We start from the raw sequence: 14,264 nt of genomic DNA on the forward strand, positions 1-14,264 counted from the left end.
TCTGAACAAAGAAACATTTATCCAAAAATCTCACCTTGGTAGAACATCACCATGTCCCAGCTGTCCATCCTTCCCTCTTCCCCAGCTCCATACCTCTGTTCTTAGAGATGGTAAAAGAGCATCTGCCTCACCACTGTAGGTTGGAGTCAGAGCTACAGTCCTCATTTTTGCCCGTCCTACCTTCCGTAAGAGCCTAGGAGAAACTGAAAACATGCCAAGAGAAAAAAAAAAGCTCATAATTTTAAATACATCACTTTCACAGACATGTTACTCAGTATTATGCAAAAATTAAGGCTTTTTCAAGAAGTCTTAATTAAGATTAAGAGCAAAGGCAGATGTGCAAGAAGATAGGCTACTGACAAGATATAAGCATTTGGGTTAAATGCAGATGGATCCCAAGTAATTTTCACCAGCTAGTAAAGTTAACAGGCATATGAGAACAACACAGTGACACTGAAGCAAAGGTGCCAAAACAAACTTTATGTAAAATAAGCATACTTTTAAGGAAAGTATACACTTGCAGCAAACAGAAATATTCTAATCCCTGAATTTCTTCACAGATACAAGACTGATACAGGAGTAAGCTGCATAACCACATCAGAATTACATTTAGAGTAATTAATACCACAGAAGCCTGTGGTGGAAAATTATCACCAGTTTCAAATCCTGGTGGTGAAAACAGGAATACCTCAAAAACCATTGCTCAAAACCATCTCAGCACAGCAGGGATCAGAGACCACAGATATTTCATCTGCTACACAATCTGCATAGAGTCACTTTGCAAGAAGATGCCTAGACTAACACAATGGGCCCATCTGATAAATAACTGTATGTTCAATAAATACCTCATATTTTCAGTCATAATCACTCATGTTACTATGACCTTAAGTCATTTTTCCCTTTTTTTACCTTGTGATAACAGGCCAGGCAGGGAAAGCCTTCGACTTCCTCCTTCTGATTCCTCCTCTCTAATATCTACTAAACTGGAACTCTTCTTCCCCTGCATTGATTCCAGTTTGACCTGCTCTTCTCGACTGTCTTTCAGAGCTTCAGGCCCCATGGAAGCACTGCCAGTCTGAGGGCTTGGTTCATTTGAAGTTGTGCCATAGAAGTTCATCACTTTCTTCAGAGATAACGCTCCAGCTTCATATGTAGCAGCTACTCTCACACCAACTGCTGATGCACAAGAGGCCACCAGGCTGTTTAAGGCAGAAGCACTTGTACCTGGAGGACCAGGGATACAAGCACCAGTTTGTTCTCCTTGAGAAGGCTAAAACAAAATAAAAGCAACAGTCAGATATTATAAAGACAGCATGTAACAGCGGGCTGATTTACTAATCAAACTAAGAGCTATACTGAACAAGACATTGCAAGAAAGGGTTTTCTTTTTAAATACTCTGGTACAAACTAATACTGATCCTTGGAATCACAGATTAAGACTGAACACCACTTCTATGGACACAACCAAAACCACCCCCAAGTGTCTCCTGGACTTTCCACATTAACCATTCTGCTATAGCATCAATACAGTACACTTCAATTATTTTCTGTATCACTCAAAACAGAATAGTACTTCTGTAATTATCAATAGCTTTTTATTCATTGTTTTAACATCAAGCTATTATACAGATTTGTGAAGAATCTATTCCATGCAAAGTGAAGGAAGTTTTACTTTGAAGGTAAATTTGACAATTTCCACACAAGTGTGAAACCCATTCAACACAGAAGGGCTAGACTAGAAAATGGCAAATAAGCTCGCTTGCTTTTGATACTGTGGAGCATGAAGACTTAAGACTATAGCACTGTTACCACTAGTTGCATCAAAGGGTTACAACACAACAAGGACGGGGGACAAAAACTCTTCCACTTCAAAGCTGAGAGCCACTGAGTGATGAACCACAGTCCCATTAAACTATCTCATTTGTGATAAGAGCAACATTAAGTGCAACGCATACAACAGGAGTTGCAGCGCATTTAGAGCAAGCTGCTGGCTACCAACCTGCTCAGATTCTGTGCAGACATTTTTTTCCAGGCTCTCATTTAACGCATGACCAGATGAGCTGATTAAGTATTCTTTCACTTCTTTTTTGTCAGTACACAGAATATTTCCAGGGCTAGAAATTCCACTTTCTTCCTGTCCATTGTTGCTAGAAAGTAAACTCGCTCCATCAGATTCTAAAGCAACCAGCGTATGTTCTTCCACAAGAGGTTTCTTACAGTCTTCACTCTGGCTACTTGTTATACTCTTTCCTTCCAGGTTTTCCAACGAAGAACAGAAGGCATGGTTTTCTGTTTGTTTATCAGCTAACGCCACACCCAGTGGGCAACAGTGACTATCAGAAATGATTACATGATCTTCCTTGTCTGTCATGGTAATCAGGAGTTGACTGCAATGATTGCACCTCTCTGGAATAGGCTTCATCTCCTGCACAGGGAGACACTGTACCAGCGCCAGGCTGTGGTAGGCTCCACAAGCAATCTGGAGCACAACACGTCCTGCCAGGTGCTCTACCTTCTGCGGCTTTGTCACGGGGAAAGTTGTTGTTATAAGACCTAGCTGGCAGCCACTCCCCCAAGCCCATATCTCTCTGCTTAGTGAAAGTGCTAGTGTATGTTCTTCTCCACATGCTAGCTGCAAAATCCTTACTGATAGCAGAGGACTGGTTTCAGAATCAGAAATACTGATAGGTTGTGGTTCTGGCACATACAGTTGATTAGCAACTGCACACTGCCCAGAAGAATTGTTCCCCCACATGTACACCACACCACCTTCTGTCACAGCTCCATTATGGAAGCTGCCAGCTGCCACTGTAATAACATGCTGCCCCAGCAAGGTATTTTCTAAAATGGGACTTTTAGCACAGAACTCCTCAGGGCCTGATCTCCAGGGCAATTTTCCAAAACTGTAGACCTCACCACCTATTAAAAAGCAAAAAAAGAAGAGTCATGATTCTGATGAAATGAAATCAATACAGCAACTTGAGAAAGCATTATGCTAAATATCAATTTTTAGCTTAATCCCATCTCAGCAAAACTGCTGTTACTGATATAGGAAAACAGCTGTTTGCTCCCCACTACTAAGTTCTATGCTCCTTTTAATGGGAAAACAAGGCTGCTAGAAATCCAGACAACTTCTTACTGTAATGTCTTTTCTCAATGAAATATACTGCATAAACATAATTTTTGAGTTATGGCAGTTCAGCCTATGTTACCACTTTCAAACGGGAAATCCAGAGCCATCACAAAACAAATAGGAAGGAAAACACTAAGCTCTACTCCAAAACAAATTTAAGGCATTTATAACTAAAAAGGAAATACTGGCAACATTAAAAAACAGTTTCAAAGTCGTACATGAGAGTTGTATATGTAATCAATGAAACATTCTAAAAGAAAGGCTGGTGATAGTTCAAGTTTGTTACAGATACAAATCTTAAACATAATTATTACCTTCTGTTAGAAGTAAGCCGTGATTTGTACCAAGGGCTGCCTGCAGTACAGTCTTTCCACAGAGGCCTGGAAGCCTTTCTGGAGTTATAGAGCAGGAACCAGCCCTCCAGGTATAGACCAGGCCTCTCTCTTTGGCTCCTTCTGCCTCTTCTGAGCTACAAAAAGATAGAAGGAAGCACAGAATTGGCTTGAAATTTTCACCAAGCTTGCTTCTCATGTATGTAGGAAAAACTTACAAGTTCATATATATTAGTTTTAAATTCAGGACATCAACAGATCTCATTTACAATGTGGTAATCTTAAATTGAATGCTACTTAAATTTAAAACAAAAATCTTTTGAGTTCATTAGTTCTTCATTTTTCCTTTACTGCCATCAAAGACTACTTACTAGCAACCTTAAAGACATTTATTAGCAAACAGTACAACTAGCTACATCTTGAACTTGTTGCTCACAGCACGGACACAAAATCCATGCACAACTTTGGCACTGTGGGTATGCTGGGGGAAGTAGTTATGTCAGTTCTTCTGAGCAACTCTGTTCCTGTCTACAGTGAGATTTACATGAACACTTCCTACATTAGAAACCAGAAAGCATACTTCTGGATTGTTAGGTTTTATTCATATTTTGTACTATTTAATTTGGGGAAATTTAGATGTAGAAGAAAAAGACATTCTAGATCTGTCAATTTTTAGTGACTTCTCAGGTTCATACGAACCAGTCATCCATATCAACTGGACCAAGTAAAAGGAACAAACCTGAAACATGGAATATCTGGGCTCACAGATATGACTGCAGCTACCAAAAGGGTTTTTTTAATACTTACACTCCAGTTTAAATGCTCAGCCAGCAACTTTACCCATTCAGCAAAAAAATTCTCTGAACTTTGACAGCAAGTATTTTTAGTAAATTACTAAGTCACTTGGCATTCTTAATAAAAGCTTTTTCAAACATCAGTAGATATTCCCAAATTAAATTGTTTTTTTTTCAGATTTCCAAATTCATATACAATGGATGCTTCTCCATCCTGCAGGAGATGTAGGCTTAGCTCTTTCTTTGGCAACTGTCAAGTCAGTTACTGCCTACGTAAAACAGTTCTTGCAGCTTTGCATGAACCTGAAGTTAAATACAAAAAGGTAATGAAAGAGCTTTGGTAGAATAGCAATGTTTGTGTAAAATAAAAGGCAAAAAATAACACATACTCCATTGCTGAAGCAAACTCAGAGGAAGTCAGTCTGAGAGGCAACACTGTGGACAACTTCTAACACCCAAGAAGCACATTCAAAAGCCATAAGCACTATTCATGAAGATTTTTTCTAAACTAAGATTCGCTCATTGTGGTGCATCAGCCAAACAACACCTTTGAAGTGTGCAGTCTGCCTTTGAGATGTTTAAACTGAGAGTAACTAGCACAAGACTGAATTACATCTCTCAGCTTCAGTGCCTATCCTCAATCTCTTCTTCCACATAAAGAAAAAAAACCTCACTGATGTTGAAAAAGAACTATTCTATGATTCAGTTATGTAATGTAGCATAAATGACACATGTAATATTAAAATGCAGAGTCCATTCTGCATTTTAGATGCAGAGAACTTGTGTTTAGAGGAAAAATACATTTAAAAAGAACTAAGTAACATACAGGCTGAAAAAAGAGGTTAGGAATTTGATGATCCCCAAAGCTCCCTTCTAAACCCCACGATTCTGTCATTGTGTGATTCTGTGAAAAATCTAACATCACAGTTAGGGTACCTGGTTAGAAATAAGACAATGGATTCTACTGAGAACAAAGCACATATTTTAGTGTTGTATTCTTTGATAAGAGAGCTTTCGTCAGCATACCATGCATTCAATTTAGTGTACAGCCTTATACCTCAGATTTTATTTGATTGATAACACTTAGATCATTAGGTGGATACTTATATCCCAGAATTTATTACAAGATGCTAATTTTCCACCTCAGGCAACAGAGATGATTTTACTGTTCACCTGGCAATGTTACTTTTAAGTTTCCATCAGGTTCAATAAACAACTGACAAAAGAATTAGGTGCTGTAATAAGTTGACTCTTCCAGACATAACTAAAACTTAAAGCTATGTTACTCTTTGCTTCTTCACATTAGGTTACACACGGAGTATGCCGACATTACTCAGTAGTTTCACAGAGCAGTCATTGGCTGGCACATTTCTGGGAGCCTCTGTGGCTCTACGTAGCTGCTCGCTCATTCTCACCTTCTTTCCTGTGAGTCCATCTGTCAGTGGCAGCACTCCATCAAATCATCTCTTTCAAAAGGAGCAGTCTCTCCACAAACTGTAAAACAAAACAAAAAAAATACACTGCTATTTAATTGCAAAGAATTTTAAGCTGAGATAGTAATATTAGCCCCAGAACCTCAAAAAACAAGAAGCAAAGTGTTAGATACCACATGTAAAATCAGTATCAATTCCACAACACAAGGACAGTTACGTTCACTCACACAGAGCTGGCACACAAAGCTAAGCAGTCAGACTTGTTCTACCTACTCTGCTCACAGTAGGTCCATTGTAAGGGCAGACTGACTAAAATCTAGCTCAAAGGTAGGAAAACTCTCTAATTCTCTGTGCACACTCAAAAAAAATATTAAAGCAGAATAATTGATTTGTTTTCAGTTTAAGGATCCTATGCTTAAACAAAACATGTAAGGGAAATACATTTATATGAACAGATAACAGTTAGGAATTCCATTCTTAATCCTGAATCAATCACATTACCATATGTAACAGAGTGCAATTCCATTAAAGCCTGCGCAGGAATGCAGAAAACCAATGGAAGAATTCAAGACATTTCTTCACAGAGCCTGGTAGCAGACCAACTATATGATGAGACCACAGAAGCCAATGAGGAAAAAGCAGTTGCTCTATTTAATGCTTTTATCCTTTCCCATTTTGAATTTTGGAAGTTTACACTCACACCTTTCCACCTTCCCAAAGATGCCTTTGCATTACTTGTCTTGTAAGAAAAGGAACATTACAGAGAATACTTGTTTCTTATAATCTGTTGGATAGAGAGAGTATTGTATCTCCCCCTCAGTGCGCTACCTGACTAAATGCAGTACTCAAAATGTTAATTACATTAAGGAACACATGTGACCACATTCACTGAAACACCAGATACAGGATGCCAAAATAGTGATTTGGGCTTCAGGATTGGCTAAGAGCAGATAAGAGTCACAAAAAATATAGAACAATATTATTGTTTTTTTAAATCAAATAAATATGACAAAATAGCACTGCAGTGAGCCACGTGTACTTTGCTCTTAGAACACTAATTCAGACCAGACTTTCTAGGAACAGAAAGACTTGCATTTACCGTCAAAAAAATACTGCTTTCAAGAACAACCAACCAAACCATGACTGTCAATTTTTACCTTAACAGAGGAAGTCTCACAAAGATAAAGAAATGGTCATGCAACATCTCAGTAACGCAGGTGCTGATGAAACATCAGAAAAAAATAGAATCATTCCTAGAAGTTCTGTTTTTGTGCTGTGTTCTTGCTTGGAACAAGTCAATTTAGATACAGTTCTTAGGATTTCTTCTATTGAAGATACTGGCACTTCTCTGCAAAGGACTAGCTCAACATACAACTTCCTAATGGATTATATGAAGCTTTGATAGAGTATCAACAGTTGTATCACTTACATCATGAATAAATACTTGAGAACAGAGAAATTAATTGTTAATACGCTTGGCTTCTGTCACTGAGGAGTTTATTTTCAATGGCTCAAAGACGTGACTTTCTCATGAGGTTCAAGTGCACAAATATTTACTACATTACTTCTAGTAACAAGGGCTGATTATAAATTGAAAGTTGTTTTCTCATGATCAGAATATGCTATTTTCTATTGAGCCTATCACCTAATTTCATTTATATATAAATGATGTTCTAGCTTTATAAATGCATTATTTCACCTAACTGCTACAAGCAGCAAAGTTTAATATTCACAGAAGTTGAAAAAAAAACAGATACCACGTATCATTCTCATGGTATGAAAGACTGCAAAGTTATCAGCACCTGCAGCGCTCTGCCCACGTGCTCACTTTGTACATTTTCACTTCAACACCGCAAGAAAAAAACTGCAAACACTGCCAAACGGAGCCAAGTTATGAAATGGATTTTTGTTACAAACAGATGGTCACTACTGTGACACTGATGTCACCGTTTCCACTAGCAGAGCAGATTGCTAATTCCAGTACTGCAGAAATCAAACACTGCCGTGCTGTAACAACTGCTACTGCAAGGAATGACCTGGTGTAAACAATCATCTGATTACTACAGGACTACAGCCCTCACTGGACACTGAGTACTAAGTAACACAGACATAAAAGTAATCTCATACTCCAGGCTAAACAGAAGCAACCCATACACCTCTGACTTGCAAAAATAAACGAACTCCCCTCAGCCTCAAAAACGCATTGCCATCTGGTGATTTATTCACCTGCTACAGTTAACAACAAATAGGTCTAAAACTTCCCCATAGGTTGGCTTACAGCTACAGAGCTGTAGAGCTGGTAAGCACGTAACTAAGACTACTGCAAGTTTCTTGCACAATGTTATCCACACAGCCGCTGAAAAAGGTTACCTCCTAGTTCCCTAGTTCAAAGTTAGGAGCTGTCAGCAGCAGTACTGCCTACATTTAGGCACACTGAGCATTAGCCAAAAGAACTAGGATGAAAATTACCTGCTGTACCAGCTAATAGATAACTTAAGATCTACTGAGGCTCTAAGACTTGTGAGCATCCTTCAGCCTTCTCTTCTGAAACCACACCTTCTTCACTCAGCACACATACAGGTGCTTTCCCTCCTGAACCAGACAGCTGGTGACCACGGTCGCTTTCATTAAGCAGCGCAGTGTGACAAGGCCTTCACTGCAGAGAGGACCGGTCCCTCTGCAATTACTCCAGTTGCGTTATGCCACCTGTAATGCCAGCACGGGCCGGACTGCCGCTAAGGGACTCTGAAAGGTGAAAGCGTACTCAGCCCTAAGAAACCGAGTCACGCAAAGCGAAAGTGGAAGGAGATAAAGCGGTGACTTCAGGTGAGCTCCTCATACCGAAAGGAAAAGGCTCTCATGAACCCGCAGGAACACATCCCGCCGCAGAGCCCTACGAGCCGCCCCCCCACCAGCACGGCCCGGCGGAGGCCTGCTGCCCTGCTGCTCCGGGCTCACCTGCGCAGCGCAGCCCCTCGCTGCCTCCCGTTCTACACACGGAGCTCGAGCACGGCACCTCAGCAGCGGTTCCGACCGGCGCCACGCTCCAGCCCTTCTCCGACAGAGGCCACCGCGTCCCGCACCTCCCTGAACTTCCCGCACCTGTTACCCGCTCGCCACCACAGCGGCTGCCGGAGGGACGAGGCCCCTCAGGGGCACGGCCAGAGCCGCGAGACCGTTGGTGGGAAGAACACAAACAAGCAACAGCCGCGCACCGCACCACACACCGCCCCGACCGGCCGCCCACGCCGCCAGGGCGCAGATCAGCTGGGGGACGCGGGCGGGGCCTGCGCGCAGCGGGCGGGGCGGGCGAGCCGCAGCCGGGGCGGGGTCAGGCGGCAGCGCCGACGGGTCCTTACCAGGGACAAACACCGCCGTGCTCTGTGTTGTGCTCTGTGCTCTGTGCTCTGCTCACCAACGCTGCTCAGGTAGCTCAGCTTAAACCTAACGGCTTGCAGAACTGTAGTTGCTACGGACACGAGTCAGCCTGTCCCTGTGAGAAACACATCAATCACCTCATCTATTAATTACTTATCTTGTCACACTGACAGTTACTTATTAAAAGAGTTTTGTACAAGCAGGTTGGGATTTATTGTCTGTTCTTCTGTCTTTTTTTTAATGAAAAAATGTTGGGTGTTTTTTTAGAGGATGTACCCAATGAGCTTAAGCCAATGGAGCTACTGCAAGCATGAGTTTGGATCAGCACATATCCCACTTACAAAGAAAAAATGCAGGAATCATAAGAACGCTTGAGGCAGAGGTCTCATGCAAGTCACAGGACCAGCTAGAGGAGGGAGCAAATGAGAAAACAGTGCTATGGCAGGACCCAGGACAACAAGGCGGACATGCTGTGTGTCAGTGCCATCAGGGCATGGTGCTGCCATTGCTGCTCTGAGAGAAGGGGCTCCCAGCACAGCCAAGGCCTTCGGCACGTGGAAGTGGCATCTACAGAAGAGGTATTTAATATCACTATGCAATGATTCTGCACTGTGAGAGATTGTGCCTGGGCTCCTCCCCTTGTTGTGGAAGTACAGATGTTCCCATAAACTTCTAACTACACAGCATCAAACTTTGCAGCTTCAGGCTTGTGAAGCCACTGAGAGAGCTCTTAATGCCTTAGATTGCAAGTAAGTTCCTTTGATGTGATGATCTGGGAAGAGGTTGCACTCCTGTTATGCAGTATTGATGTCTGGATGAGGAGATCCAAGATACGGTTCAGTGGCTTGTGGTAGCAATGGTAATGGGAGAATGGTTGGACTGATGATCTTGTAGTCCTTTCCAACTTTGTGATTCTATAATTCTATGATGGGCCAAATTACTGGGCTTTCTAAAGCGTAAGTGGTGAGAAAGGCTTAATGTGGCAGGGAGGAGGAGAAGAAGATGGCATAAATTTAAACTTCTTTACATTTTACTCCTGCGTTTGTTTTTTATCCCCTGCCCTAATAGATTACTGTCTGGGAAGGAATAAATCAAGGGTAAGATGAAATATCATGTATTTAGAATGATACAGATTGAAGTTTCTTCGATAGCTGCAGCAGCTTTATCTCTGTGTGCTGTCAGAGCGAGCGCTAACGTCTACCAAGACAGAAACATACAGACAGTTGTTTCTCTTCCGGATATCTCAGAAATCATCACTGTAAAACATGAATGATGGGGGGGGAGCCAAAAATGAAGTGCTTAAAGCCAGTGGGGTCAAAGAGAAAGGAAAGATCCACCCCACTTGAATGGTTGTTTGCCACTGATATGGTTTGCCTTCTGTTCTTGTGCCAGCTGAGGGATGTAACCAGAACAGCCCTTACTGTGCTCCCACAGCAGCCACAGCGTTTCCACACACTCCAGAGTCGAAGGTGCAGGATGTGGAGACCCTGGACTTACACCAACCCTTTCCAAAGGCAGGATGTTGTGCAGACTTTTAAATGGGTGAGTGCGCAGCATCCATAATGACAGAAGATTTTCATCCTATGATTATTCCAGCCATGAATCTGTATTTAATTGCTGAATGACATGCTGGTAGTTTCTAGTTCTTCACAGCCACTTTTCTTCATGAAGCAGAGGCAAGGCATCCCATTTGGAGCTGCCACATCCTATGTACATCTGGAGAAGCTGTGTGAGGGGTCCTCTGCAACAGTTTACAAGGGGATCAGCAGGTGAGCCTGGACCATCAGTGCTGTTAAGTGCATTCCCAGTGACTATCAGTTATAGAAATCAGAAGAATAAGCTTGAAGCTGGGCAATTTTGAGTACCTGCAGGAAGGTAAAGACTAATCAAATGTCTGGCTTTGCTTTTAAGTGGGATATTTGCAAAGCCCCTCTTCCTCTTCAGCAATGGAGTCGCTGCCAGTGAGCTTTGCTGCATGGCAGCATGCCAGGGAGACCAGAGATGAAGCAAGGGTTTATCCTTGGAGTGAGGAATTCCTGGATGACAGCAAAATGGAGGCTGAGGGCACACTGCCGTCACATGGGGGCAGGAAAGCTGTAAGAGGCAAGAGTGGGAGCACTAATAAACCACACTCTAGCAATACCTGCTCTGTCTGGGTGGGCTAGTTCCATTCTGCTGCTTAAGAAGACAAGAGATTTGCAACTCATTTCTAAGTCTGGCCTGGGAGGGAGAGTGACCCCTAAATGCTTTTGCTTGGATGAAAGTGAAGCACCTCAGAAGCCTGGTAATGTCATCATGCCAAGCACTGAGGTGCTTTGTGTGACCTTCTGCTCTGGCCTGACAGGATCAATGGTCAGTTGGTGGCACTGAAAGTTATCAGCCTGGTGACAGAGGAGGGAGTGCCCTTTACAGCCATTAGGGAAGGTAAGAAATTAAGAGCCTTTTCAAACACTGGTGTAGAGTGAAGGACATCATTCTTGAAGAGTACTTGTTTTAATCTGAGTAAAACTTCACGTGACAGCTTCCTAACTCCTTTCTTGCTGGCTGAATGTACAAGGGTATGCTTCTCACAAAGCTCTGTGTCCTTATCCCCTCATGAAGGAGATCTTTGCTTGATTTTGGTTGAATGCATTTATATGTCCCTACAGACACAAGTTCACAAACTGTCTGCTTGATTAAGCTTCTATTTTCATCTGTGCGACTATCCCAAGAGGACCATAATCCAGTTTCTTCCTTTCGCAGAAGTATGTAACCTTTGCACTAGTCTGTTGTCTCGTGTCAGTGAGAGCTATGCATGTAAGAGGCCACACGTATTTTGTTTTCTACTTCTTACTGCAGTTCAAAACTAGGTTAGACTTTGTTGCTGCTGAGATGGAGTGTCAGAGGCCAGATGTGCCAGCATTCAGAGCAGCCCGAGCACAGAGGGACTCTCACATCAGACAACTCCATTTGAAACACAGAGAACATAGAGATGTCAGTGGACTTGCTCCAGGCTCATACCAGTATAATTAAGATAAGAAAGTTAACAAACTCCTTAGCTGATTTATGAGTGAAAGCAGAGAGATACCAAAATAAGCTCTTTACAGAACAGTTTGTGCTATACAGTTTGCATATGCTCATTTGCTGTGGTGTTTTTGCTCTGTTTACACTTGTAGTCCACCAGTGAAATAAGCCTTAGAAGCTTTATCTATGTAGAACTAATGATGTTCTAAAGATCAGCACCCCTCTAGTATGCTCTACAGTAGGACAGGCTAAGAGTCTTGACTTCATCCAGCATGGGAGAAAACCAGGGTGATCTCATGAAGGGTCCACTTTCAATGGATCTTATGTGTACTGCTCAGCTTTGCAGCATCTGACACCTCAAATTTACAATGTAAGTCAGTAGTGCAAAAAAAGCACAATATTTATTCATGTGGTGCAATCTCAGCTACCTTGGAGGAATGGGCACACCACTGACAAAGAACCAGTTCACCCCAGGAAGCCCCACAGAGCTAGAATGCATTTTAAGCCCAGTTCTAGCTGTAGCACCTGACACTGCAGCAGGAGGCTGTAGAAGCAACCAAGTGAGGAGCAGGGGTCTGATTCAGGCACAGGGGCTGAATTCTTAATTTCACTGTGGACCCTCTGTACTGCTCCTCTGGAGCAACAGATCAGTCTGGCCACAAGGGATTTAAGGTGTCACACAGCCAGGTTAGCAGTCCCTTGTGATAGCAGATAGGGTCTGGCTGGGGTACAGACAAAGTTTAATTATTAGGTTATTATTGAGTGTTCGGTCTCCTGGAGCTGCAGAAGCAGTAGTGAAGCTGATCTTACTTTTATGTCTCTCCAGCTTCTCTTCTCAAGCATTTGAAACATGCCAACGTTGTACTGCTCCATGACATTATCCAGACCAAGGAGACCTTAACATTTGTCCTTGAGTACATGGTGAGTTATTCTTTTTTTCTGGCTTCCTGTAAATCTAGTACTGGGAAGTACTGGGAAGACCAGTGGCTGCATAATGAATTTGCTGCATTGTAAGACATCAGCAAAAAAACAAATTGCAATCCTTTACTGCAGTGACTGTTTTCCCTTCTTGATCTCCTTCTTACCACACACAATTTTACTTTTTTCTTTCAGTGTATGCAGCAGCTGTATGCAAAAATGATTCCACATCTCGTCTTCACGAGGGTGGTAGAAACTATGTCCATTTCTGCCTTGAAAATATAATAGTACTGTTCTCGAGCCATAGCAAGGACAGGGAATAATGATGCCAGCTCACATCCTGGTATTAAATTTGTCCATGACCTCATGTGGATCACCAAGACCAAGATGCATGATACTATTATAAGTAGGGCAGGATGCCAATAAATGAGTTCTCTGCTTGAGCTTTACTACTTCTGTTGCTTTTGCTAACAGCTATCAACACAATTATGAGGATGTTTTATCCATCCTCCAGTTTTATGATTAATTCTGTTACAAGTATGAATTCTGTTAACTATCATCTTCAGGCCATAAACTGCTAGGGAGATAACAGATCAGCCAGCCCCACCAATGTGACCAAGCACTTAGCATATCCTTATGTGCTGCATCAAATAAGATGTTCTCCAAAGTCCAAGTGATATCTTCTTCATAATGGTTGTGTACTTTTTTCTATGTACAGAAGAGACACGGTTGGTAAAAGCACTTTACTCTCATAGTTTTGCCTCAAGTTATCTGCTGTTATTTAGCACACAGATCTGGCACAGTACATGGCCCAGCATCCTGGAGGACTTCATCCTTACAATGTTATGGTGAGTTCCTTAAAAGACTCACATCCCTTAAAGTATGAACAAGAATGTCATTTTCCTCTATATATGTTGACTGTAAATTGCTGCAGTGCTTCAAACATCTTTAAACTCTTACTAATATCTATTTGTCCCACATTTGACAAGCACTTTGGAGAAAAGCTGACGCTGGCAAAGATGTAACAGACCACCTCTTGATCTCCAAAGCCTTTCTGCAGTTAGTTCTTCCTATTTCATAAGCCTAGTTCAGTTTTTGTGGACAATTATGTCTTGTGGCAAGCAAATTTGTCTTTATACAGATTTGTATCTTCTTATAATTAGAATATTAATTTCTCTAGTTAAAAGCTCTCAAGTGTCACTCTTCATCTGATAATGTCTTCATGTTTACAGTCATTTAAACCTCTTCTGTTTCTGCCACAGCTATTTTGGTT

The 14,264-nt window shown here is 41.9% G+C and overlaps 2 protein-coding genes across 6 annotated transcripts in view; one reads left to right on the forward strand and one right to left on the reverse strand.

The window, feature by feature from the left end:
• The window catches only part of ALS2 (alsin Rho guanine nucleotide exchange factor ALS2), a 48,674-nt gene that overhangs the window by 25,470 nt on the left and 8,940 nt on the right, over nucleotides 1-14,264 (reverse strand). For 2 of the 5 annotated variants that reach the window (XR_001556409.2, XR_001556408.2), the window contains exons 1-6: nucleotides 8,651-8,981; nucleotides 5,675-5,753; nucleotides 3,448-3,602; nucleotides 2,000-2,919; nucleotides 910-1,270; nucleotides 35-203 (exon numbers count right to left, since the gene is read on the reverse strand). Coding sequence is in view for 3 of the 5 variants with exons in the window: in XM_015868108.2 (XP_015723594.1) it covers nucleotides 35-203; nucleotides 910-1,270; nucleotides 2,000-2,919; nucleotides 3,448-3,602; nucleotides 5,675-5,694 (1,625 nt within the window). In the remaining 2 variants the exon portion in view is untranslated. Of the gene's footprint in view, nucleotides 1-34; nucleotides 204-909; nucleotides 1,271-1,999; nucleotides 2,920-3,447; nucleotides 3,603-5,674; nucleotides 5,754-8,650; nucleotides 8,982-14,264 lie in introns of those variants that run through there. The other 3 variants (XM_015868108.2, XM_032445980.1, XM_015868109.1) reach the window with 3 other exon arrangements.
• Nucleotides 10,390-14,264, forward strand: part of CDK15 (cyclin dependent kinase 15) — a 30,721-nt gene continuing 26,846 nt past the window's right edge. Inside the window, exons 1-5 of the mRNA XM_015868118.2 lie at nucleotides 10,390-10,612; nucleotides 10,742-10,839; nucleotides 11,415-11,494; nucleotides 12,900-12,994; nucleotides 13,777-13,839. Coding sequence (XP_015723604.2) covers nucleotides 10,436-10,612; nucleotides 10,742-10,839; nucleotides 11,415-11,494; nucleotides 12,900-12,994; nucleotides 13,777-13,839 — 513 coding nt within the window. The 5' untranslated portion in view covers nucleotides 10,390-10,435. The remainder of the gene's footprint in view (nucleotides 10,613-10,741; nucleotides 10,840-11,414; nucleotides 11,495-12,899; nucleotides 12,995-13,776; nucleotides 13,840-14,264) is intronic.

This window comes from Coturnix japonica, chromosome 7 (genome assembly GCF_001577835.2).
Source record: "Coturnix japonica isolate 7356 chromosome 7, Coturnix japonica 2.1, whole genome shotgun sequence".
Taxonomy (NCBI): Eukaryota; Metazoa; Chordata; class Aves; order Galliformes; family Phasianidae; genus Coturnix; species Coturnix japonica.